The sequence below is a fragment of the Durio zibethinus genome, chromosome 13 (genome assembly GCF_047325235.1).
Source record: "Durio zibethinus cultivar Kanyao isolate XHJ-2024 chromosome 13, ASM4732523v1, whole genome shotgun sequence".
Taxonomy (NCBI): Eukaryota; Viridiplantae; Streptophyta; class Magnoliopsida; order Malvales; family Malvaceae; genus Durio; species Durio zibethinus.
Genome location: NC_143174.1, coordinates 4,577,366 through 4,601,097, shown reverse-complemented (window position 1 = coordinate 4,601,097; position 23,732 = coordinate 4,577,366). Strand labels below are relative to the sequence as shown.

General features: G+C 30.1%; 3 protein-coding genes and 3 pseudogenes across 7 annotated transcripts; 4 read left to right on the top strand and 2 right to left on the bottom strand.

Annotated features, from left to right (window-relative positions):
- Positions 1-271: 271 nt before the first annotated feature.
- Positions 272-3,008, bottom strand: LOC111304429 (F-box/kelch-repeat protein At5g26960-like; annotated as a pseudogene).
- Positions 3,009-5,672: 2,664 nt separating this feature from the next.
- LOC111303898 (G2/mitotic-specific cyclin S13-7-like) lies at positions 5,673-8,689 on the top strand. 2 transcript variants are annotated; one of them, XM_022900404.2, is made up of 8 exons: positions 5,673-5,965; positions 6,739-6,833; positions 6,917-7,150; positions 7,246-7,371; positions 7,480-7,728; positions 7,822-7,983; positions 8,082-8,263; positions 8,346-8,689. In XM_022900404.2, the coding sequence occupies exons 1-8, from the start codon at positions 5,926-5,928 to the stop codon at positions 8,500-8,502; spliced, it is 1,245 nt and encodes a 414-aa protein (XP_022756139.2). In that variant the 5' UTR covers positions 5,673-5,925; the 3' UTR covers positions 8,503-8,689. The 2 variants fall into 2 exon arrangements, with proteins under 2 accessions (XP_022756139.2, XP_022756138.2); XM_022900403.2 differs by having other exon boundaries at positions 5,696-5,965; positions 6,736-6,833.
- Positions 8,690-9,089: 400 nt separating this feature from the next.
- On the bottom strand, positions 9,090-10,994 carry LOC111303899 (molybdopterin synthase catalytic subunit pseudogene; annotated as a pseudogene). 2 transcript variants are annotated; one of them, XR_016327075.1, is made up of 2 exons: positions 10,807-10,994; positions 9,090-9,930 (listed from the first exon to the last, which is right to left on the bottom strand). The product of XR_016327075.1 is annotated as a molybdopterin synthase catalytic subunit pseudogene, transcript variant X1 (transcript). The 2 variants fall into 2 exon arrangements; XR_016327076.1 differs by having other exon boundaries at positions 10,803-10,943.
- Positions 10,995-13,357: 2,363 nt separating this feature from the next.
- On the top strand, positions 13,358-15,061 carry LOC149515259 (epoxide hydrolase 1-like). The gene is made up of 3 exons (XM_089742753.1): positions 13,358-13,853; positions 14,309-14,550; positions 14,717-15,061. Exons 1-3 carry the CDS (start codon positions 13,383-13,385, stop codon positions 14,964-14,966), a joined length of 963 nt encoding a protein of 320 aa, XP_089598879.1. The 5' UTR covers positions 13,358-13,382; the 3' UTR covers positions 14,967-15,061.
- A 731-nt stretch (positions 15,062-15,792) lies between these two features.
- LOC111303955 (pentatricopeptide repeat-containing protein At1g31790 pseudogene) lies at positions 15,793-18,127 on the top strand (annotated as a pseudogene). Its single transcript, XR_016327074.1, has one exon. The product of XR_016327074.1 is annotated as a pentatricopeptide repeat-containing protein At1g31790 pseudogene (transcript).
- A 3,742-nt stretch (positions 18,128-21,869) lies between these two features.
- On the top strand, positions 21,870-23,698 carry LOC111302718 (epoxide hydrolase 1-like). Its single transcript, XM_022898494.2, has 3 exons — positions 21,870-22,451; positions 22,767-23,008; positions 23,174-23,698. Exons 1-3 carry the CDS (start codon positions 21,981-21,983, stop codon positions 23,421-23,423), a joined length of 963 nt encoding a protein of 320 aa, XP_022754229.2. The 5' UTR covers positions 21,870-21,980; the 3' UTR covers positions 23,424-23,698.
- The last annotated feature ends 34 nt before the right edge of the window (positions 23,699-23,732 follow it).

Sequence of the window (23,732 nt, the reverse complement as noted above, 5' to 3'; positions counted from 1 at the left end):
GAAAAAATTAATAATATATTAAAATTAATCAAAAATAGTATTTATCCATAAGATGTAATCGATATTTATTCGATTGTGCAAACTTCATCAATAAAAAAGCTTATTTGAATAAAATATCAAAACACATTCAAATTATTTAAAATATTATATATTTAATTTAAGTAAAAATCTTTCAAACTATTAAATTAAAATTTTATTTAATCATTTTTAATTAAAAAAAATCTCACAAACTCTAACTTAAGAAATTTTATCTTGGAATATGATGGGTAACTTTAAGATTGACCAACAAACGCGCAAGCTTTTTTGATAAGATTTTATCCTGCATTTGCTTCAAAATTTTCAATCCAATCAGGAATCAAGATTTTAAATAATCAATATTTTATGTGCTATTGGTTGCCTTTTTTCTTCTCCATGTTACAAATGAACATTTTGTCTGCTTCTTATGCTACACAAATCACCAAAGGTCCAAAGCTTTTTAAAGGTGCCAGTTAGCAGCAATTGTGCCCATTAGCACTCCACACTCACGCAGGTGGCGCGTTGTCTAACCACCGGGAGATCCGCCGCTCGACTCCACTCACCATCAATGCTATCATATATAAAAACAAGCCCATATTTTAGACCCCTTTGGCTCCTTCCACTTCTTCTCAAAAAGTTATTTGTGCACCCAACAACTTGTATCAAAAGTGCTTTATCCCCAACCCCAACACAACAGAATAGCCTGCCTTATTTGAGTTGGCATTGGTGGAGTTTTCATTCTACACCACGCTCCAAACCCTTCACCGTCACCGCATTTTCTCCGCGCGTCGAACCGCTAAAAAGAAAGTTCCACCGCGTGGCTTGCTAGAATATATATGAATCCCGCTATCGCGCAAGCTGCCACAACACAGCCGCCTCCTGGTACCGCCCTGCTCCTCAACCACACACGCGCCTCCACATCATACAAATCCATCGAACTTGCATAAACGTAAGCTTCTACCCCACCACCTTCGTTTCCACACCCGCCACCAATCTTCAATCCACCTATCACACAATAGATGCCATTTACCGCTGCCCCTATGCACCCAGAACGCCTCCTTTGCGAGTGAGCCACCAAGCGCCACGAGTCATTTTCTGAGTTGTATTCCTCCACGGCTGAGGCAGCTTTAGAACCACCATCGCCAGCTACGTAAATTTTGTTGAAATCCACGGCGGGTGGCGAACTTTTTGCGAGAGAAAAACATTAGATTTGATAATTCGTTTATTTTTATATAAACTATTAAAATTATATATTTATGTTATACTTTATATATAAACTAGTTTTTTTATTATATTTTTTTTATAGTTTAAATTTTTAATTTAAATTAATTTTTATATTATATATAGATAAATAAAAATAATCATAATTATTTATAATTTGTAGTTTAAAATTAAAAAAATTGTTGATATATAAATTATTATGAAAGAATCTAAATAAGTATTATGAAAGTTTTAGATTATGAAAGTAAAATTATATACAAATATCAGTGAGAAAGTTAATTTTTTATTCACAATTACATAAATTTTTTATAAGTATATATTATTTTAGTATAAAAACTAAGAAAGACTTTTTTATATTTAAGTTTGAAACTTTATCTTGTCAAACTTTTATGACAAAAAAAATATATTGATTGTGAGAAAAAATCATAAATATATATTTAATAATTATTTAATTTAAAAAAATCTAAATTTTTAAAAATTTAGTTTATCCAAGTTTAATTTTAAATTAAGATAAAAGAAGTTAGTATAATTTTAAATTTAGATATATGTGTAATTTTGAATTGAGATAAAATATTTTTTATTTTAAATTATAAAAAAATAAAGACAAAAATTGGTAAATAATATAGATTCAACTATAAATTTTATTTATTTAAATTTATATGAATATTAATTTAGGTGGTGCAAAATTTTTTATGATTTTTAAGATTTAAGAATTTAAACTTTAAAAACTATTTGAATTGGATAAGAGTGAAATATGAGAAGATATATTTTATTATATTTAAATTAAGATAAACCTTATATATTTGAAAAGATTTTGATAAATGTATATTTTGAAACTTTAAAATTTTTAAAAATTAAATAATTGATTTAATAAAATTATTTGAAAATATTTTACATGTCAAAAATATAAGTTGTCTACCTAAATATTAACGTAAGCAAATTTTTTTTCTATGTATGTTGTAATATAATATTATGTATAATTACGTGTTATATATTTTAAAAACATAAAAATATAAAATTTATATTTTTAATTATGTTAAATTTTTTTATAATAATTATTAAAATATTAAATTATATTATTTTTACTTATTATTTTTTAATTATATTTATATCGAGTTTTAAATTGTAACGTGATGGGTCCAAACCTTATATCTAAGCGCGGAATTTCTACAAATGATTTAAATTCTTGGTCCCATAGAAACTTGGATGTTGTGAAGGGGAGTGTTCACAGGAAGACATAAAGAGAGTTCCCAAGTAGGGTTATGGTTCGGGGAAGAAAAAGAGGGTGGCAGAGAAGACACCGGAGTCAGTGGCGGAGAAGACGAAGACGGAAGGGTGGAGGAGGTGGAGTTGACGGCGAAGGAGGAAGAAGGAAGGGGAGAGAAGAGAGAGTGAGAGGAACAGTGAGGTTAAGGTGCTAGGGTATAATTGTCAAAGCTTTGTGATTGTGGTTAGGGAAACAGGATTTCACTTAGCCATGAGAAGTGGCTAGAGTTGCAGTCCTCTGACATGGAAAATAGATTGAAGAAAACAAATGAGATTGCAAGAGAGTTGCAGCAAAAAATGAGTTGGTGGCAGTTTCTGATTGGAAAAGGAAATGATGAATTTGATAAATGGCGTTGAGTGAGCAGACAGATGGGAAAATGTCAAACAAATGTTTTGGCTTTGCTTTGCTTTCCCGCAAGCTTAATGTATATTGACAACGAAACAAAAAGAAACGGATTTTATTTGGTTTAACGGGTAAAATGACATCTACAAAAGTTCAAATTCAAAACAAGAACTCCTCTTTGGGCGTGGGTTGTGAATATGATCCATGGATAAAGGAAGGAGTCATAAATTGAATTGATAAAGACTTCTAATTCAAGACTTTTTAATTATATAATTCCAGTTGTGTTAAATAGTTTGAATTTCTAAAATAATAATAAGTAATAATAATGTGCTTAAGTAATGTAAATTTATAGAGGTGCTTGATACACAAAATATGATAAATTAAGATAAAATAATATTATTAATATGATTAAATTAAATAATATAATTTTATATTGTATTTGATGTGTGAAACGATTAAGCTATGATAATTTATTTATTAATTAAAATTATTATTTTTTAAAATTATACAATTTAAATTATTAATGTAATTTTAAAAGATCTCATAAAATATGTAAATTTAATTTCATGGATTAATTTAATCATATTCATTTTGGGAGAATTAAATCATCTCATACTAAATGGATGATTAATCTTCTTTATAATCTTATCCTTTTATTTAGATACCAAACAAACGTAATATAAGACGATTATTATTTTATCACATTCATCATCTTATGCATCAAACATGATATATATATTTTATTTATATTATTAAAAAATTACATTAAATTTATAAATTGCTTATAAATAGTATTATTTACAAAAAAAAAATCAAATATAAACATTACAAATAAAATATTTGATTTTTATCAATTCAAATAAAACTATATTAACAACTAAAATTAATTTCATCCAATAGAATTATGTTCCCTTCTTATCAACATACTTTCATGTAAATAAATATCATCTAACCTCCTTAAGAAAAGCTTTAGTGACATTTAAATTCAATATTAATATCATGTAATTTCATAAAAAAAAAAAAAAAAACTGACATCGTGCTAATTTGTAAACCCACAAATTTTTATAATGTCTTTAATAATTTATTCACGTGGCATCTTATCAGTTATCTCACAACTTCTTAAAATTTCATCAATGTTAATAGAAAGAGAGCAATATTGAAATCATAAATTATAATAGGATTGAAGTTTAATATATATATATATATATGTATATTTATGTATGTATGTATATATTTAGGAGACTAAAGTGAATGTACCCTTATGCTAACTGCTAAGGGACCAAGAGGATAATTTACTTATGTAAAAAAAAAAAAAAAATGGACGAAATCTAAAAGTTTATGTATTTATTTTTTCTTTTGAGGTATAAAGTTCATGCATTGTTAATCTAATGATTGGGAGATTATTTTATAAAGTTCATGTTAAGTGCCAATGGTATCGTTGTCTAAGCAAATTTAGGAGAATTATTTATTCCACATAGCAATTGTAGTACCAATGTCACGTATTTTATACGTCAAGATTATGTTTAATGTATAAAATGATAGATAAAATAAAATGATAATCATTTTATATTATATTTGATTTGTATATCTAAAAAAAAAAAATAACATTACAAGGAAAATTAATTATTCTCTTGATATAGGACGATTCAATCATTTCTAAGTAAAAATAATTATTTTTAATATATGATATTGAACTTTCATGTCCTATTATACCATTAAAATTTACATCAATAATTTAAATTATATAATTTTTAAAAAAAAAATAATTTTGATTAATAAATTAATTATTCTATCTTAATTTTTGTACATATCAAACATAAAATATGATGATATTATTTAATCTAGTCATATTTATAATATTATTTTATTTTATCAAATCATAATTTTATGTATCAAACACATTTTAAGTATATTAAGATGAAAATAATAATGAAAACAAGTATCAATAGCTACAATAATAGAATAGTTAGGAAATAACCAAATAGGAATCCAAAAAAAATTGAGATTAAGGTAAAATTTATCATCTGAATTAATATTGAAATTTGTTAATTTACTTTAATTAAATAGCCAATTTCATCGATTTTTGATAAACTTGATAATTTGTGTTACAGTGTAGTGTAAAATATTATATTCGTATTATATTTTATAAAAAATTTACGTTTACAGTTTATATCGATATAAAAATATAAAATTTTCATTTGATTAAATTTATTTATGATTTTTTAAAAATTTTAAATAGTATTATCTTCTTATTCTTTATTCGTATCATTTTCATATCATGTCATCGTTTGTATTTCAAAATGTGAAATTTAGTTTTTGACAAAAGTAATGAAAGTAAGATATTTCATAAAATATTTTGTTAATACTAATGAAAAATTTTTATTATTTACGTTATTTTATGTAGAAAATCAACAAAATTAAAAATAAAATGGTAAAAATCGAACGAAATTTTAGTGCATTGGGAAATTCCACGTTAACCTAAAATATAATAGCAAAATCGGCCTTAAATCTTAATTCCAAAATTTTTCATTTTTGTATGACCAAGAAAAGAAGTAATAATTGTTTAGCTCCTAATTTTTTACTAACAAAATTGTCATTTCAGCTCCAATAGGCCCATAGCCAATATCAACAAAATTCGGCCCAACCTAACTCATCAAGCCACATGCCCAAATGCCCGTATACCTGTAACGGCTAGAAAAATCCAAAATATAGCGCTTGATAGCCGTTAGATTCCCATTCAATCAAACGGCCAATATTCGATTTCAGAAATTGGACCGTTGGAGAGAAGCGCCTTCCTTTTTAGATAGCTTCAAAAGGGCACTCGACTACTTAAAAAAAAAAAAAAAAGTTAACAACTCATTCTCATTAACAAAGGAAAATCCATTCAAAAACTGAAAAACAACACAGGGAAAACAGTAGAAACCAAGAATTTATACAGTTAGGAAAAGAGTTATAGGGTGGCGACTAGAAATCCAGAAGGGGAGACGCGTGGAAGCCGTCTCCAGGTGTTCCTTTCATCATTGTTAGCCAGCATTGGTGGAGTTTTAGGCCAGGTTGTAGAACAAGAAGAAGAACCAGAGATGGCGTCTACAGCTATTGTTCCTCAGGAGGAAAACAATGGTTGGTTTTGTTTTTTCTGGCTCTTGATTCTTTCTGGTTTTTGCTCTTTTGGGTTCATTTCTTTTGAATTTTTGAGTTTTTTTTTTTTTTTTTGCACTGATCTTGGGAATCTTGGTGGGGTTCTCCTTATTTACTAGTTCTTTTTTTTTATTTATTTTGATGCTATTTCTTTTGGTTTTTGACATTTTTTTTTTGTTGAATCGGTTTCAGGATTTCGACTAGCTCTTCATATCACTAGTATTATTTTTTATTTTCAATGATCTTTTGAGGCTTTTGTAGTTCGATTTGCTGACTTCCTTTTATTAAATTTAAAATTGTTTGATTAGTTTCTTTAGACTCTATTTGGCTTGTGGATAATTTTGAAGGAAAATAAATTATGGAGGAAAGTTAAGAAGAAAAAAGGAAAGAAATTTTTTTTGGTGGTGTGTAGGAAATATGAAGGAATTTTTTTTTTTTTTATGTTTATTTCTTATCTAAAACATAAGAAAAAGAATTATTGGGAGAATTATTACTTGTTCATTTCTTTGATTTGTTCTATATTCTTGGCCTTTGGGGTGTTCTTTTTTGTTATGATGGAGAAATATTTCTTTTTTTATAGTCTGAGATTTTTCCTTAACCAGTATTAATATATGTGTAATAAGCTTTTCATTTTCCTCCATTGGACCTATTTCATTTTTCCTTTCCGAATCACTGCTTGGATCGATAATATACTTTGTTATCTTTCCAGCTATGTTTTTCTAACATCTTAACTATTTTATACTTGTTTTTAGAAGAAGTGAAGCAGAAAAATGTAATAGCAGATGGAAGGAATCGAAGAGTTCTTCAAGACATTGGCAATTTTGTCAATGAACGAGCAGCACAGGGAAAGGTAGTTCCATAAACATAGAAGTTTGTTTTCCTTTTCCTCACTTTTGTCAGTCAATAACTAATTACTCTTGGTTTGCTATTTAGAAACCAATTACTGAAGGAGTTGCTGCTGTTGCACAAGCTCTGAAAAGAGGTGGTGGTGCAGTGACAAAGGTGGTAGTAGCTCAAAGAAAGGTAGTTGACAAACTAAAACATGAGACTGTGATCGTAATAAGTTCTGATGAAAAAACTGAGAAAAGCAGAAATGTTACCAGAAGAGAAGAATCTTCAAGGAAGGAAGTTAAAACCCTCACTTCAATCCTCTCTGCTCGAAGCAAGGTAATACATACATAGATATATCAAGTGAATAATTGATTGCATTTTTGTTTTTCTCATGTTGTTCACTGTTTGTTGATTACTTGATTTCGCTTCAGGCTGTTTGTGGTCTTACCAATAAGCCTAAAGATTCCATTGAGGACATTGATGGAGCTGATGTTGGTAATGAATTGGCTGTTACTGAATATGTGGATGATATCTATAAGTTCTACAAGCTCACAGAAGTAATGTTCTTTAGCTTTTACTGATAATTTTTTTTCTTTCTATATATTTCATAATTTTTTTTCTTTCTATATATTTCATATGCTAACATTACAAGTCTTGTGATGCAGGACGAAGGTCGAGTACATGACTATATCGATTTGCAGCCTGATATCAATGCAAAGATGAGATCAATCCTCATGGACTGGTTGATTGAAGTCCACCGCAAATTCGACCTTATGCCAGAAACACTATATCTTACCATGAATATTGTTGATCGATTCCTTTCGATGAAGGTTGTATCAAGAAAGGAACTACAGTTAGTAGGAATTAGTGCAATGCTAATAGCATGCAAGTACGAAGAGATTTGGGCACCAGAGGTACTTTTTGTGCGCATTTGTATAATTGGGTTTTGCTTCTGCTGATATTGCTGTTGTTTCTCTTACTTTTCATTCTGGTTTTCAATTTTTCAGGTCAATGACTTTGTTTTCATATCAGACAATGCTTATGTTAGAGAGCAGGTCTTGGCCATGGAGAAAGCAATCTTGGATAGGTTAGAATGGTACCTAACAATTCCTACACCGTATGTCTTCCTCGTTCGGTACATCAAAGCCTCTATTCCATCTGATGATAAGGTAGAATTTTATCTGACAGCTCATTATCATTTTCTTTCAGAATTGTCTACTATATAGAATTCTAGATTATAATTTGGTTGATCTTGGGTGTAACGCAGATGGAGGACTTGGTGTTTTTCCTTGCTGAGCTTGGTCTGATGCAATACCCAACTGTTGTTTTGTACTGTCCTTCCATGTTAGCTGCTGCTGCGGTGTATGCTGCAAGATGCACCCTTGACAAGAGCCCTCTTTGGAGTGAAACTCTAAAGCACCACACAGGCTACTCTGAAGGCCAGCTTATGTAATCTCTCCTCTCCCTTTTCTCCTATCCTTTATTTTTGTCAATTTCGATCAATGTGACATCTCCTGGTATGTTGTAACAGGAATTGTGCAAAACTCTTGGTTAAATTTCACTCCACAGCTTCAGAAAGCAAGCTCAAGGCAGTGTATCGGAAATTCTCGACTCCAGATCGCTGTGCCGTCGCTCTTCTTTCGCCCGCAAAAAGCCTTTTGTCAAATCATTGTGGAGAGTTATTCTGAATTCAGATGATTTGCCAAATCAGGATGTTGTTTGTATATTTTGTTCTTTGTTTGGGTTGGACTATCTATTATTAGGAATTTGATATTGACCAAGTGTGATGTTTGTAAAGGTTGATGCTTAGTTGCATTTTGCTTTTAATCTCATGTAAACTAATTTCTCATTTACTTGACTCTTTGTTGTTTCTCACATGTAATGTACCCTTTGTATTTTCCACTTGCACCAACCTGATTGGATAAAAAACCCAAGTATGAAACACTTTATCAGGTGTTAACACTGATTTGACATAGAAAAGTGAATTTCGCTACTGATTGGATAAAAACCCAAGTATGGAAACCCTTTCCTCTTTTATCATCTGTGACATAGAAAAGTTTCCTCTTTATTACTATTTTTTTATTACATCAAGATAAAATCTTAATATATAAGAGAAAAAAAAAATTTTACTCGAGACCAAACCTTTTACGTCTCTTCAAATACCTTTAACGATTCCGTCTGGGACTCCTCTTTATTATCTATAACAGTGATTTTGTTCTTTGCATCTCCTCTTAACAGCATCACGTCTCATCAATATCTATGGCCCACAGCGACGAAAAGAAAGCAGGATGAGATTTAGATTGAAGCAATCTATAAGATATGTTCCAAGGTTATGTAGCATTACAAAACTTCTGACATATTTTTGAAAACAAAATAGGTAAATGAAAACGTGAAAGTGATCACATCCCTATTGTCTTTAATTAGCTTAGCTGGTGCTAAAAATCTGCATTATCGTCCATCTTGACCTTGGGTTTGCAACATTCCTTTTTATCATGTGCCTCAGTCTCAATCTTCCTTCTGCAGCAGCCGCCATCCTTGCCAAGTTCTAATCTCCGCTCCAAAAACTCTTTGTTCTCCTTCCAAACCTCTCCATTAGAATAAACCTCCTTCTTCCATATTGGAACAGATGCCTTTAACTCATCAATCAAAAACTTACAAGCGTCTAGGGCATCAGCACGATGAGTAGCTGATACTGCAATGAACACACTCATTTCTCCTACCGGAACCGTGCCCAGACGGTGGACAACCGCAATAGAATGGAGATCCCAGGATGACCTAGCTGAGGAACAGATGGACTTGAGGTTTCGAACTGCCATTGGTACATATGCTTCATATCTTAGCTCCACTACTGTTTTTCCTTCAAAAGTGTCACGTGTCGTGCCTGAAAATGTTGCTATGGCACCAGCCTGAGGGGCACTGACGTAGTTTATATACTTGGCAAGGTCAATCTGTTTATTCTCATCTATGATTTCAACAAGAGTTTTCTCCTCAGAATTCATCTCTGGTGTTGAAGCTTTGTGGTTATCTTGAACCTCGATTGATAAGTGCTAACTTGAATATCAAAAATATCTTTTGCTCTCTGAAGGAATTATGGAACCGCTAACCATGGTTGCAGTCTGGACATCAAAACAATGTAATATGAATCACAATGAATTCTATCAAACTAACCTATAAAACAAGTATCTATCAAACCAAACAGGAAATCTAATTCATTAACAGATTGAAATAACTGAACTAACTTATATAATGCACCAGCTAAACTAAAATTGAAATAAGATTGAATGCATTCAGTTCGTACAGTCATCATTAAAGGGTGGCATCCAATAAGGTTGGATTTAAATCTCAAAGCTTTGTCGATACGTGAAAAACCCTATTTATACCAGGGATACGAGAAAATTTTGACTTCACTGATCGTTCTCTTTTATTTTTAGCCTTTTCCTTTCCGTTGTAGTTTCCAGAATGAACTTTGTCACATTGACTCTGGCAGTGTGGGATTAATGGATGCTTGGCCAAAAGGATAATGATAATTCTATAATAATTACAATTATTAGATCAAATGCAATTTCAAATCAGATCATAGCAAAAGGGAAAAAAAAAAGCTTAGATTGGGAAAAGTTGATGGAAGTGGTGGGATCCTTCCAAAATTATCCCCCAAGGGTCGACTCAACTAATTCAATTCCAAAGCATTAATCTTACAAGATTTAAATCAAATCCCTGAAAAGAGTCACCGATTGGGGAAAGAGAATCAAACAGTGGTATAATTTCTCATACAAAAAAAAAGAGTTCCCAAATCAAATTCAGGTTTAACTTAAGTCAAATTAGTGGAATAAACTAAAATAATTATTACAAAAAAAAGAAAAAAGAAAAAAGAATCCCCCAATTAAACATCTCAAACAATGGAAATTCAGTTATAGCAATCTCACAAAGACAGAACAGAGAATAAAATTATTGAAAAGGAAATAAAAAGAAAGTGGGAAACTTAATTTACCTACCAAAAGGAATGGGTAAGAAGCAGCAGAAGTTTGGTTTCTTGAGATGGGTCAAAGGATAAGAGACAGACGAAGGGAGAGAGCCGCAAAAAAGGAAAAAGCCACCCCACCCACCGCCGCCGAGGAAGGGAAAAGCAGTCCACCCCTAAAATACTTAATGTATGTTGGAATTTTAACTGCTTTGTGCTTTCAAGGTTTGAACTTTGAGGGCTAAATAATATTAGTATTCATATTCGTATCTTATATTATAAATTTATTATTAAATAATATAAATTATTATTTTATATAAATTAAAATTAATATATTTTTATTAAAAATATATATTAATATATATTTATAAAAATTAATCAAATATACAAGATAAAATTAAAAAAATTAAAAAAATTTTAATTTTTAATTTTTTTAAGTTATAAATATGTGGATTACCCATATCTATTAAATACCTGCAAAAATGATGATAAAGATAAATTTAAAATACGTATTGAATATGGGTATAGAGATGAGTATAATATGATAAAAATGAGAAATATTTTATCCTACTTATATTCTATCTATTGACATCCCTAATTACAACACATGAGAGTTTTTTTTTTTTTTTTTTAAATTTTTCATTAATCTTTTAAAATTTATGTATTTACTGTAAATTTCAATATTTATTAATAAATAAATATAATTAAATCTATTGACTGTAATAAATATAATTGTATATATGTATAAATGTAGATTGTATAGATTATATTAAGAAAATAAATTCATTATTTTTACCAAATAAACTCAACATTTGATAAATTACTTTTAAATGTAAAGAATGTTAACTGTGAAATGATAAATTTTATAAGATTAGGACTGAAATCTTTAAGTACACATAAAAATTACACATAATTTGAAATCCATAAATAAGGTAAAAAGCAATTTCAATTGGAACGGTTGGTTAAGATCTTGAAAGAGTGTTTTTTTTTTTTTTTTTGGCAATGTTTTAATCATAATATTAGAAGGAATTTAATTTATTTATTTTAATAAAAGACTTTAATGTTTAAATTATTAAAAATTAAATCTTAATCACGAAAAAAATAATTAAACATTGCATCAATAAACCACTTAATTATTGACAAAAAACTTTTAATTGAAATTTTATTCAAAATTATGTATTAATTTTACTATGTAAGTTCAACTTACTTACATTCATGTGTAACTATTAAAAATTATATTAATCTGAATCGAATTATTATAATGACATTAATTATTTAAAACTTACTTATGATCGCATCAAATACTAAATTAAAATCCCTACATATATCATCTTATTCACATGAAGAAAACTTGATTTTTCTTTTTCTTTTTTTTTTTTTAAAGGACAACCAAGTCTTAAATTTGTGAATGATAACTATTAAACTTCTTTTTATCAAAGATGAAAGTAATAATTTATATATAAAAAAAAGCCAAATTTAAAGTGAAAAAATGAAAAATAAATAAGAGTGGATAAAAAAATGAAAAAAAAAAAATGGTGTTTGATAAGAGAGAAAAATGTAGAGAAGGAAAATGAAACGGATTGTCATTTTTATCCTTACTCTTAATAACAAATTATTTCAAATTAAAAAGATTGATGTATAGAAAATGGAAAACATATAATTAAGTGTGTATATTTATAAGCTTATTGAATTTTTTCAAATTTTATTTTTTTTAACTTATAAAAATATAATTAATAAAATAACATAAACTTGTTTTTTTTTTTTTTTTTCTCAAAAACTCTATAAAATAATAAATAGAAAGAAAATTTTTTCACTTTTCCATCTTTTTAATGATTCTATCAAACATACTAATAAAAAATAATATTTTTTTCAGTTTTTATTTTATATCTCTCACTAATTTTTTATCTTTTTATTTTTCCATCAAATTATCAAAGTTTAAATGACGTTTACTCGTATTTTTTCTAAATAAATAAATTTCACTAATAGCTAACAGCAAATCATACCTAAATAATAATAACAATAATAATAACTAAATGCAAATCGTTGGGCATGTGAACACGTCTCGTCCGAAGGTAAATAAATGCTTATTGATTGTCATCGTTTTCGGTTGGCTAAAATATTAAAAAAAAAGTCTTTGGATTATTTTTTTAATTAAATTATAAGTTTTTTTATTATATTTAATAAATTTTGTTTATTTATATTAAATAAAATTTTATTTCAAATAATAAATTAATTTATATTAAAATCTTATTTAAATGTAAATTAAAAGTTAAAGATTTATTTGAATATAAATTAAAATTTAAAAATTAATTTAAATATAAATTAAAGATAAAAAACTTATTTGAATCTAATAAAAATATAAAAATTTATTTAAATAAATTTACAAAATCTAATAACTTTTAAGTTATTTTAGCATTTTCGGTTCTCATCAGTGACGTATTCTTTTTACGACAAATGGATAGGATTTGAAGGATAAGAAGTGGCTGCAGCCCCCAAACCAAACTCGTTCTTAAATCGGAAATTTAAGCCATCACCGCTCATAATTTCTTCTCTATAAATACCAATAGCTGAAGAAAGTAGTAGACATTGAACTGAATCAGAGAAATTAAGATGGAGGGGATTCAGCACAAAACAGTGAGAGTAAATGGCATAAACATGCACTTAGCAGAGAAAGGGGAAGGCCCAGTGATACTATTCCTTCATGGTTTCCCTGAGCTCTGGTACTCTTGGCGTCACCAGATCAATGGTTTAGCCTCCCTTGGCTACCGAGCCTTGGCCCCTGACCTCCGTGGCTATGGCGAAACCGATGCACCACCCTCCATCGCTAGCTACACTTGCTTCCACCTCGTGGGGGACCTCATCGCCCTCCTTGACGCCGTTGCACCGGATCAGAATAAAGTGTTCGTGGTTGGTCATGATTGGGGTGCCATCATTGCTTGGTACTTGTGCTTGTTCAGACCGGACAGAGTAAAAGCTTTGTTCAATTTGAGTGTGCCGTTTATTCCTTATAATCCAAGATTTAAACCCATCGAGACCTGGCAATCTTTCTTTGGGAATGACCATTACATCGTCAGGTTTCAGGTTGAATTCTTTTGTGTTTTTCCTTAACCAAATAATTTCCTTATTTGTTTGTTCTTTTTCTTTTCTCTCTCTCACTCTTTTGCTGCCAATTGTGATCCATAAATTGGGTCATATGAATTGTTTCTTTTGGTGTGTATAAATATATATATATATATATATATATATTGTCTACAGGGATTTAAATCTTAGATTTTGTCCTTCTTTGATCTTTGATTCTTTAAATCTTTGATCTGTTCTTTATCCTAAACTCGATTATATATATATATATATATATATATATATAAATATATATTGTCTACAGGGATTCAAATCTTAGATTTTGTCCTTCTTTGATCTTTGATTCTTTAAATCTTTGATCTGTTCTTTATCCTAAACTCGATTGACTTAGATGGTAGCTCTCTTTCAAGAAAAGAAGAGAAAAATGTGATCTATGTTTGATGGTAACAATGGTGCAGGAGCCTGGAGTAATGGAAGCAGAATTTGCAGAGATTGGTGTGGGAAGAGCTGTATTGGAGTTACTATCGTACCGTGTACCAAATCCTCTTTATTTACCAAAAGGAAATCTGTTCGGGCATCCATTAGATGATCCAGTTGATTTGCCCCCTTGGTTATCACACCAAGATGCCAACTACTATGCCACCCAATTTGAGAGAACAGGCATTAGTGGTGCTCTCAACTATTACCGTAACTTTGATCGGTACGTTTATCAAATTTCTTTAATATTTTCCCGCTTTAACTATTAATTCTGGCTTCTTCAACTTTTCGTCCATTGGGAAGCCCGATTCCTGATCATTGATCTCTTTTTTCAACCCGCATTTCCTGATCGTTAATCTCCTTTTTCTTTCTTTTTCTCTTGATCACAGAAACTGGGAAATATCAGCCCCATGGTCTGGAAGTCAAATTAAGGTCCCCGTAAAGTTTGTCATGGGTGATCTCGATCTTGTTTACACTATGCCTGGTATGAAGGAATACATTCACAATGGCGCGTTCAAGAGAGATGTACCATTTCTGGAGGAAGCAGTTGTAATGAAAGGAGTTACTCACTGGATCAACCAAGAAAAGCCTGATGACATCAACAAACAAATGTTTGATTTCTTCTCCAAGTTCCATTAATTTGTTCTCCAGTGTGTTTAACTATTGCAATAACTTGAATTCCCACTTGTCTTATCATAATGTAATCTTTATTCAACATATCTTGTTGGGTGGAATTTTCATTATCTTGTTTGTGATGATCCAACGCTGCCAGAGAGTGACTGTGAAGATTCTCTCTAGTGATAAATCTGCAATAAACGGTGGTGGAGCTAGAGTGGGGCAGGCGGGGCCATGGCCTCCAAAAAATTTTTACCTCCATATTATATAATGATCAGTCTCTATTAACTATTAATTTAGTTTTTTTTTTTGAAATTATTGTTTGATCCCTCTTTTATTAATTTCTTGTTAGAAAACCTTAAGAAAATAGAAATAATAAATATATATAATTTTTAGACGTAAATAATATTATTTTAAAAGTAATTATACTTATACGATACAATAAAATCTTAAAAATTTTCAAATCAAAATTAATAAAATTGATCATGTAAAAATATTTATCTGTAATAAATAAATAATTACAAATTTTTATTAAAAGAATTATGATAATTTGTATAATTATATTTTTCTGTTCAAACAAGTTATTGAGAATAAAATTGATATTATTTTATTTTATTTCAAAAATATATTAAATAAAAGATTACAAAAATAAATTTATTTATTAAACAAATTCAAGTATCCAATTTTTAACTTTTAAAATTATTTAACTCATTAGAAAAATTTCTAACAAACCCAAATAATTTGCTCCATTTTAACACTTAAATTAATTACTTAAATAACATAAATAATTTCTTTTAAATTATATACAAATAATTTTTTTATTTAATATAAGATACTTCATATTTTAAACTACTAATATTTTCTGCTTTCGCCGGTTGCTTACCTTAACATGACGGAATTTTTTATGGAATCTCAAAAGAACTGATCTCAGTCACCAGAAAATTATAGCAAATTAGTGGCCTATAAACTTTTTTGAGGTGGTCCTGATGACCTCAACAGAACATGGTGGTAGATCATGAAACTGATGTTCAACACACATTCAGGTTTGGTTGGTAACACCATATAATTGTTCAGGGTATTTTACTAAACAGAGATTCATGGGAAGTTGCTTTGGATGTTATTCCTGTGAAACATTTTGAAGAATCGATTTGACACACCATTGAACATATTTTTATCAATATTTTACTGATTTTTCAATTTTATGAGTGAATTTTCTCTATGGAATAGGTGGATTTGTTTTCTTCATCTCTTCCTCTTTAGCTGGTATTGAGAATCCTGTTGGTGTATATCATCCTCGTCCATACAGTACATTTGCAATAGGGAACTCTTCTTCATTCGTTGATCCCTGATAATTCGAATCGAACGTGAACGTGAAAAAACCAAAAAATCTAAAATTAATGCTTGTAACTGAAACCCTCTAAATTCCCCTCTCCAGTTATAAATTTTGCCTTTTGGTTAGGTAGATAAAACTGAAAGTAAATCAGGTTGAAGAATTTAGCCTTTTTTATTTTTGGGCAAACATTTTGTTTGGGATATAGTATTTAGATAAAATATGATTTTCATATGTACATTGGATCATTTGGAGATATGTGCCCTCAACTCGTGATTGAGTCCATAAAATTAGTCAAAACTCAAAAGACACTTCCTAAATCTGATTTCTGTACGTTACTCCTCTCAAACGCAACGTTATTCTTCTCCTCGGCCTTTCTCATAGGTATAGTTTCTGTCAAACAGATGAAACATTGTTTTTTTTCTTATCAGAAATGGATGTGGTTTCCCAATGTCTCCCTAAGATTTTACATTCCAACAAGTTTTTGCTCAACTCTCAAGCCATCTCAACACCAACCAAATCCGAACGGCAGATTCAATTGCCCCCTCGAATTCTGAAACAATCGTCGAAAACAACACCACCAGCCATTCCTACTCCAACTAGCAAACCCATGTCGACCAACCCAAGTACTAGCAGCCACACAACCTCCGATATTTTGCGCTTAATGGATAGCCTTTCCCTTCCCATACCACCTGATATATATGCTTCCCTGATCAAAGAATGTACCATCACCCGCCACTCCCGGAGGGCTCTCGAGTTACATGCACACATCAAAAAGAGCCGTATCAAGCTCTCCTTACCTTTGCTTAACCGCCTCCTTCTCGTGCATGTCTCATGCGGTCACCTGGAACTTGCCCGTCAGTTGTTCGATCAGATGTTTCTTAGAGACTTCAACTCTTGGGCAATCATGATTGTTGCATGTCTCCACGCTGGTGACTCTGAACAGGCTATTGCTTATTTCGTGCTTATGGAACAGCGCAATCTTATCTTCAAATTTCCTGCCTGGATCATCGTATGTCTTCTCAAGTCATGTGTTTTGACAAATAATATGGAATTAGGAAAGCAACTGCATGGGCAGTTACTCAAGTTGGGTTTTAGCAATGATTTGTCTCTATCTGGGTCCTTAATCAACTTTTATGGAAACTTCAGTTGCCTAGATGATGCCAACTATGTATTTAATCAATTGTCACGACGTAATACTGTGACTTGGACAGCAAAAATCGTTAATAGCTGTAGGGAGGATCAATTCAGTAAGGTTATTGATGATTTTATTGAGATGGGCAGACAGGGTATTAAGAAAAATAGCTTTACTTTTTCAAGTGTTTTAAAGGCATGTGCTGGGATGAATGATGACGGTATGTCCGGTCGGCAGGTTCATGCCAATGCTATCAAGCTTGGTTTAGAATCAGATGTTTTCATACAATGCGGATTGATCAACATGTATGGTAAATGCAGATTGGTGAAAGATGCTGAAAAGGCATTTGAGATTGTTGGTGATAAAAGAAATATAGCATGTTGGAATGCCATGCTTCTGGGCTATGTACATAATGAGTTCTGTATTCAGGCCATTAAACTTCTGTATCGAATGAAAGAAGCTGGAATCAAGGTTCAAGAATCATTGATCAATGATGTAAGGATTGCTTGTGCTAGTACAAAACTAGAAATATGACAGAGATAGCTGAATCACGAACTTGTAAATCATATATTTATTGTCAAGTGATGTTGTCTCACATCTTTAAGTTTAGGATTACATGTGATCTTATATTCAATTTGGGTCTCACCACCTATTACAATTGATTTTAAATTTGATGCTTAAAATGATATTAGAATCAGGTTCTCTTATGTTCTTTCTGCTTTATATCTCTTCTGAACACTTGATAGTTATGCTTATATGTGGTGGGTACATGCGTTTATATCTTTCTGAGTTTGTTACATGGTAGCTGCGCCTACGAGTGACTTCACTTTGGTTAAATCTTGAAATGTCTGCGATCGTATATTGAAATTGGATTTTTTCATTTATTGCCAATCGATTTTTCGTCTAATGTTTAACATTGCTATACTTTCAACTCTTGTATGTCATTGTATATATGCTTTGTATCAACGCCACAAATTGCAGATTATTATTTATGAACTTTAACACGAAGCCAGCTACTTATTATATTTGGGCATTGCCGATGGGTGAGCATGTTTTTTGTTTCCAAATTAATGTTGCAAGAACATTAAAACTTAAGGTTAAAAGAGCAGTGGTTGATCTCCCATATACTGTCACAAATGAGCTGCTGAAATGTGAAATTGAGGAGGAAAAGAATTTCACGAGCAACAACCATTCCTCTGAATATGAAATTTAGATGTCCATTTACTGGTTTTAATTTCATATATAACTGAATGTGGATTGTGTAATTGTATGTTTTCATGCAGATGTTTTAAATTGATATTTTTTTGAATAAATATTAGTTGCCTTATGGTAGGCTAGCTGATATGGATTGGTTCATCTGGAACCAACATAATCACAATTTAACATGATTTTATTAAAAAAAAAAAAGCTTAATGTACAAATTGTATTCACTTATAATACATTTAATAAAATTATAAGTAAAAATTTGAAATAATATATTACTATATTATTATAATTATTCATGATAAATTTTAATATTTTTAAAAATATTTTTTTGAAAATTTTGATTTTCAAGAAAAATTGATAGTTTCAATTTTTCCCCAAAAATATTTTTTTTGAAATTTTATTTTTAAGAAAAATTGATACTTTCAACTTTTTTCAAAAAAATATTTCTTGAAACTTTGATTTTCAAGGAAAATTGATACTTTCAACTTTTCCCCAAAATATTATTTTTTGGTTTTTATTTAAAGAAAATAGAATAATAAAATAAAATAAAATAAAGTAAAACAAAAATAAAAATAAAATAAAGATAAAAAGAATATTAAATAAACCTAATCTAATAAAAAAAAAAAAAAAAACAAATAAATAAATTCAAAAAAAAAAAACCTGGAGCGGCTCGAAGTACGGCTCGGCTCAAGGAAAAGAAAATGACTTGGAGAAGCGGCTTAAAACCTCGGCTCGACTCGGCTATCGACTCGGAGGAAGGAGACACACGCGGGTCAGGAAGCGGGTCAACGCTCGGGTAGGGTCTGATCTTGACAAAACGCGTGGATCTTCTGGATTACTTAAGGCAAAAATGACGTCGTTTTGGGATGGTATATAAGGCTCTTCCCTCTGTTTTTCGGTAGAAACCCTTTCCCCTCTCTCTCTCTCTTCTTTCCTTTTTCTCTCGCTTCTCTCTAAACGGTCGACGAACTCCGGTTAAATATTCATCGAATTTTGAGATTTTCGTCAAAATCTGAATTTTCGGTCGGAAGTTCGTCGAAAAGTTGGTCGATTTCTGGATCCTTCATCGGAAACTGGGCAGCTCGTCGAAAACTTCAAAGTTGACCGGAATCATCGTCGAAAAATGCAAGTTTCACCGAAAAATTCAACCGGAATCTGAAATTTTTCAAAAATTTCCAGAAAAAAAATCACCAAAAATCTCCAAAAAATTTTTGCTAACTCTTAGAACACTTTTAAACATTTTCTTAGCCTTCTATACTCTTCTATATGCCTCTTTTCTCTCAAATCAGTAGCTTTTTGCTCACTGGTTTTTTATGTGTTTTATTTTGTTCCAGAGGGTCCTTTTTATAGGGATTGATCAGGAGTTTCTGATCAATCCCAATTCTTCTTTGGATCGGGATTCAATCATTGAATCCAACATGGACTCTTCTGATTGAATCCCAATCCAATTTTCAGCCAGATAAATAAAAAAAAATTAAAAAAAATCAAATGAAAATAAATCAGATAAATCAAAAAAATTAACAGATAAAATAAAATTAAATAACAGATAATTACATAAATATTAACAAGAAAAAAAAGAAGAAAAAAAATAATAATAAAGATATATACATATTAATAAATACATAAATCTAAGATAATAATAATAATAATAATAAAAGAAAAGAAAAATATATATACATATATAAAATAATAATAATAAAAATAAAATAAAATAAAAATGTAAAAACAAAATAAAAATAAATTAAAAAAATAAAAATAAAATGAAGAGAAAAAGAAAAGAAAAAAAAATATAGACTTATCCATTTGGATCAGGCCAAATTGATCCGAGCCTAAACCAAATTGGGTGTCTACAGTGATAATTAAATAACATATAGTATATACTACATATAATATTGAAATAGTTTATAATAGTATACTATTATATACTACATATAACATATGTATTAATTTTACTATGTAAGTTAAACTTACTTGCATTCATGTGTAACTATTTAAAATCATATTAATCCGAATCGAATTATTATAATCACATTAACTATTTAAAACTTACTTATGATCGTATCATATATTTAATTAAAATCCTTACATATATCATCTTATCCACATGAAGAAAACTTGATTTTTTTTTTTTAAAGGACAACCAAGTCTTAAATTTGTGAATGATAACTATTAAACTTCTTTTTATCAAAGATGAAAGTAATAATTTATATATAAAAAAAGCCAAATTTAAAGTGAAAAAATGAAAAATAAATAAGAGTGGATAAAAAAAATGAAAAAAAAAAAAGGTGTTTGATAAGAGAGAAAAATGTAGAGAAAGAAAATGAAGCGGATTGTCATTTTTATCCTTACTCTTAATAACAAATTATTTCAAATTAAAAAGATTGATGTATAGAAAATGGAAAACATATAACTAAGTGTGTATATTTATAAGATTATTGAATTTTTTAAAATTTTAATTTTTTTAACTTATAAAAGTATAATTAATAAAATAACATAAACTTGTTTTCTTTTTTTTTTTAATTTTTCTCAAAAACTCTATAAAATAATAAATAGAAAGAAAATTTTTTTCACTTTTCCATCTTTTTTATGATTCTATCAAACATACTAATAAAAAAAATATTTTTTTCAGTTTTTATTTTATATCTCTCACTAATTTTTTATCTTTTTATTTTTCCATCAAATTATCAAAGTTTAAATGACGTTTACTCGTATTTTTTCTAAATAAATAAATTTCACTAATAGCTAACAGCAAATCATACCTAAATAATAATAACAATAATAATAACTAAATGCAAATCGTTGGGCATGTGAACACGTCTCGTCCGAAGGTAAATAAATGCTTATTGATTGTCATCGTTTTCGGTTGGCTAAAATATTAAAAAAAAAAGTCTTTGGATTATTTTTTTAATTAAATTATATGTTTTTTTATTATATTTAATAAATTTTGTTTATTTATATTAAATAAAATTTTATTTCAAATAATAAATTAATTTATATTAAAATCTTATTTAAATGTAAATTAAAAGTTAAAGATTTATTTGAATATAAATTAAAATTTAAAAATTAATTTAAATATAAATTAAAGATAAAAAACTTATTTGAATCTAATAAAAATATAAAAATTTATTTAAATAAATTTACAAAATCTAATAACTTTTAAATTATTTTAGCATTTTCGGTTCTCATCAGTGACGTATTCTTTTTACGACAAATGGATAGGATTTGAAGGATAAGAAGTGGCTGCAGCCCCCAAACCAAACTCGTTCTTAAATCGGAAATTTAAGCCATCACCGCTCATAATTTCTTCTCTATAAATACCAATAGCTGAAGAAAGTAGTAGACATTGAACTGAATCAGAGAAATTAAGATGGAGGGGATTCAGCACAAAACAGTGAGAGTAAATGGCATAAACATGCACTTAGCAGAGAAAGGGGAAGGCCCAGTGATACTATTCCTTCATGGTTTCCCTGAGCTCTGGTACTCTTGGCGTCACCAGATCAATGGTTTAGCCTCCCTTGGCTACCGAGCCTTGGCCCCTGACCTCCGTGGCTATGGCGAAACCGATGCACCACCCTCCATCGCTAGCTACACTTGCTTCCACCTCGTGGGGGACCTCATCGCCCTCCTTGACGCCGTTGCACCGGATCAGAATAAGGTGTTCGTGGTTGGTCATGATTGGGGTGCCATCATTGCTTGGTACTTGTGCTTGTTCAGACCGGACAGAGTGAAAGCTTTGTTCAATTTGAGTGTGCCGTTTATTCCTTATAATCCAAGATTTAAACCCATCGAGACCTGGCAATCTTTCTTTGGGAATGACCATTACATCGTCAGGTTTCAGGTTGAATTCTTTTGTGTTTTTCATTAACCAAATAATTTCCTTTGTTCTTTTTCTTTTCTCTCTCTCACTCTTTTGCTTCCAATTGTGATCCATAAATTGGGTCATATGAATTGTTTCTTTTGGTGTGTGTGTGTGTATATATATATATATATTGTCTACAGGGATTTAAATCTTAGATTTTGTCCTTCTTTGATCTTTGATTCTTTAAATCTTTGATCTGTTCTTTATCCTAAACTCGATTGACTTAGATGGTAGCTCTCTTCCAAGAAAAGAAGAGAAAAATGTGATCTATGTTTGATGGTAACAATGGTGCAGGAGCCTGGAGTAATGGAAGCAGAATTTGCAGAGATTGGTGTGGGAAGAGCTGTATTGGAGTTACTATCGTACCGTGTACCAGATCCTCCTTATTTACCAAAAGGAAATCTGTTCGGGCATCCATTAGATGATCCAGTTAATTTGCCCCCTTGGTTATCACACCAAGATGCCAACTACTATGCCACCCAATTTGAGAAAACCGGCATTAGTGGTGCTCTCAACTATTACCGTAACTTTGATCGGTACGTTTATCAAATTTCTTAATATTTTCCCGCTTTAACTATTAATTCTGGCTTCTTCAACTTTTCGTCCATAGGGAAGCCCGATTCCTGATCATTGATCTCTTTCTTCAACCCTCATTTCCTGATCGTTAATCTCCTTTTTCTTTCTCTTTCTCTTGATCACAGAAACTGGGAACTATCAGCCCCATGGTCTGGAAGTCAAATTAAGGTCCCCGTAAAGTTTGTGATGGGTAATCTCGATCTTGTTTACACTATGCCTGGTATGAAGGAATACATTCACAATGGCGCGTTCAAGAGAGATGTACCATTTCTGGAGGAAGCAGTTGTAATGAAAGGAGTTACTCACTGGATCAACCAAGAAAAGCCTGATGACATCAACAAACAAATGTTTGATTTCTTCTCCAAGTTCCATTAATTTGTTCTCCAATGTGTTTAACTATTGCAATAACTTGAATTCCCACTTGTCTTATCATAATGTAATCTTTATTCAACATATCTTGTTGGGTGGAATTTTCATTATCTTGTTTGTGATGATCCAACGCTGCCAGAGAGTGACTGTGAAGATTCTCTCTAGTGATAAATCTGCAATAAACGGTGGTGGAGCTAGAGTGGGGCAGGCGGGGCCATGGCCTCCAAAAAATTTTTACCTCCATATTATATAATAATCAGTCTCTATTAATTATTAATTTAGTTTTTTTTTTTAAATTATTGTTTGATCCCTCTT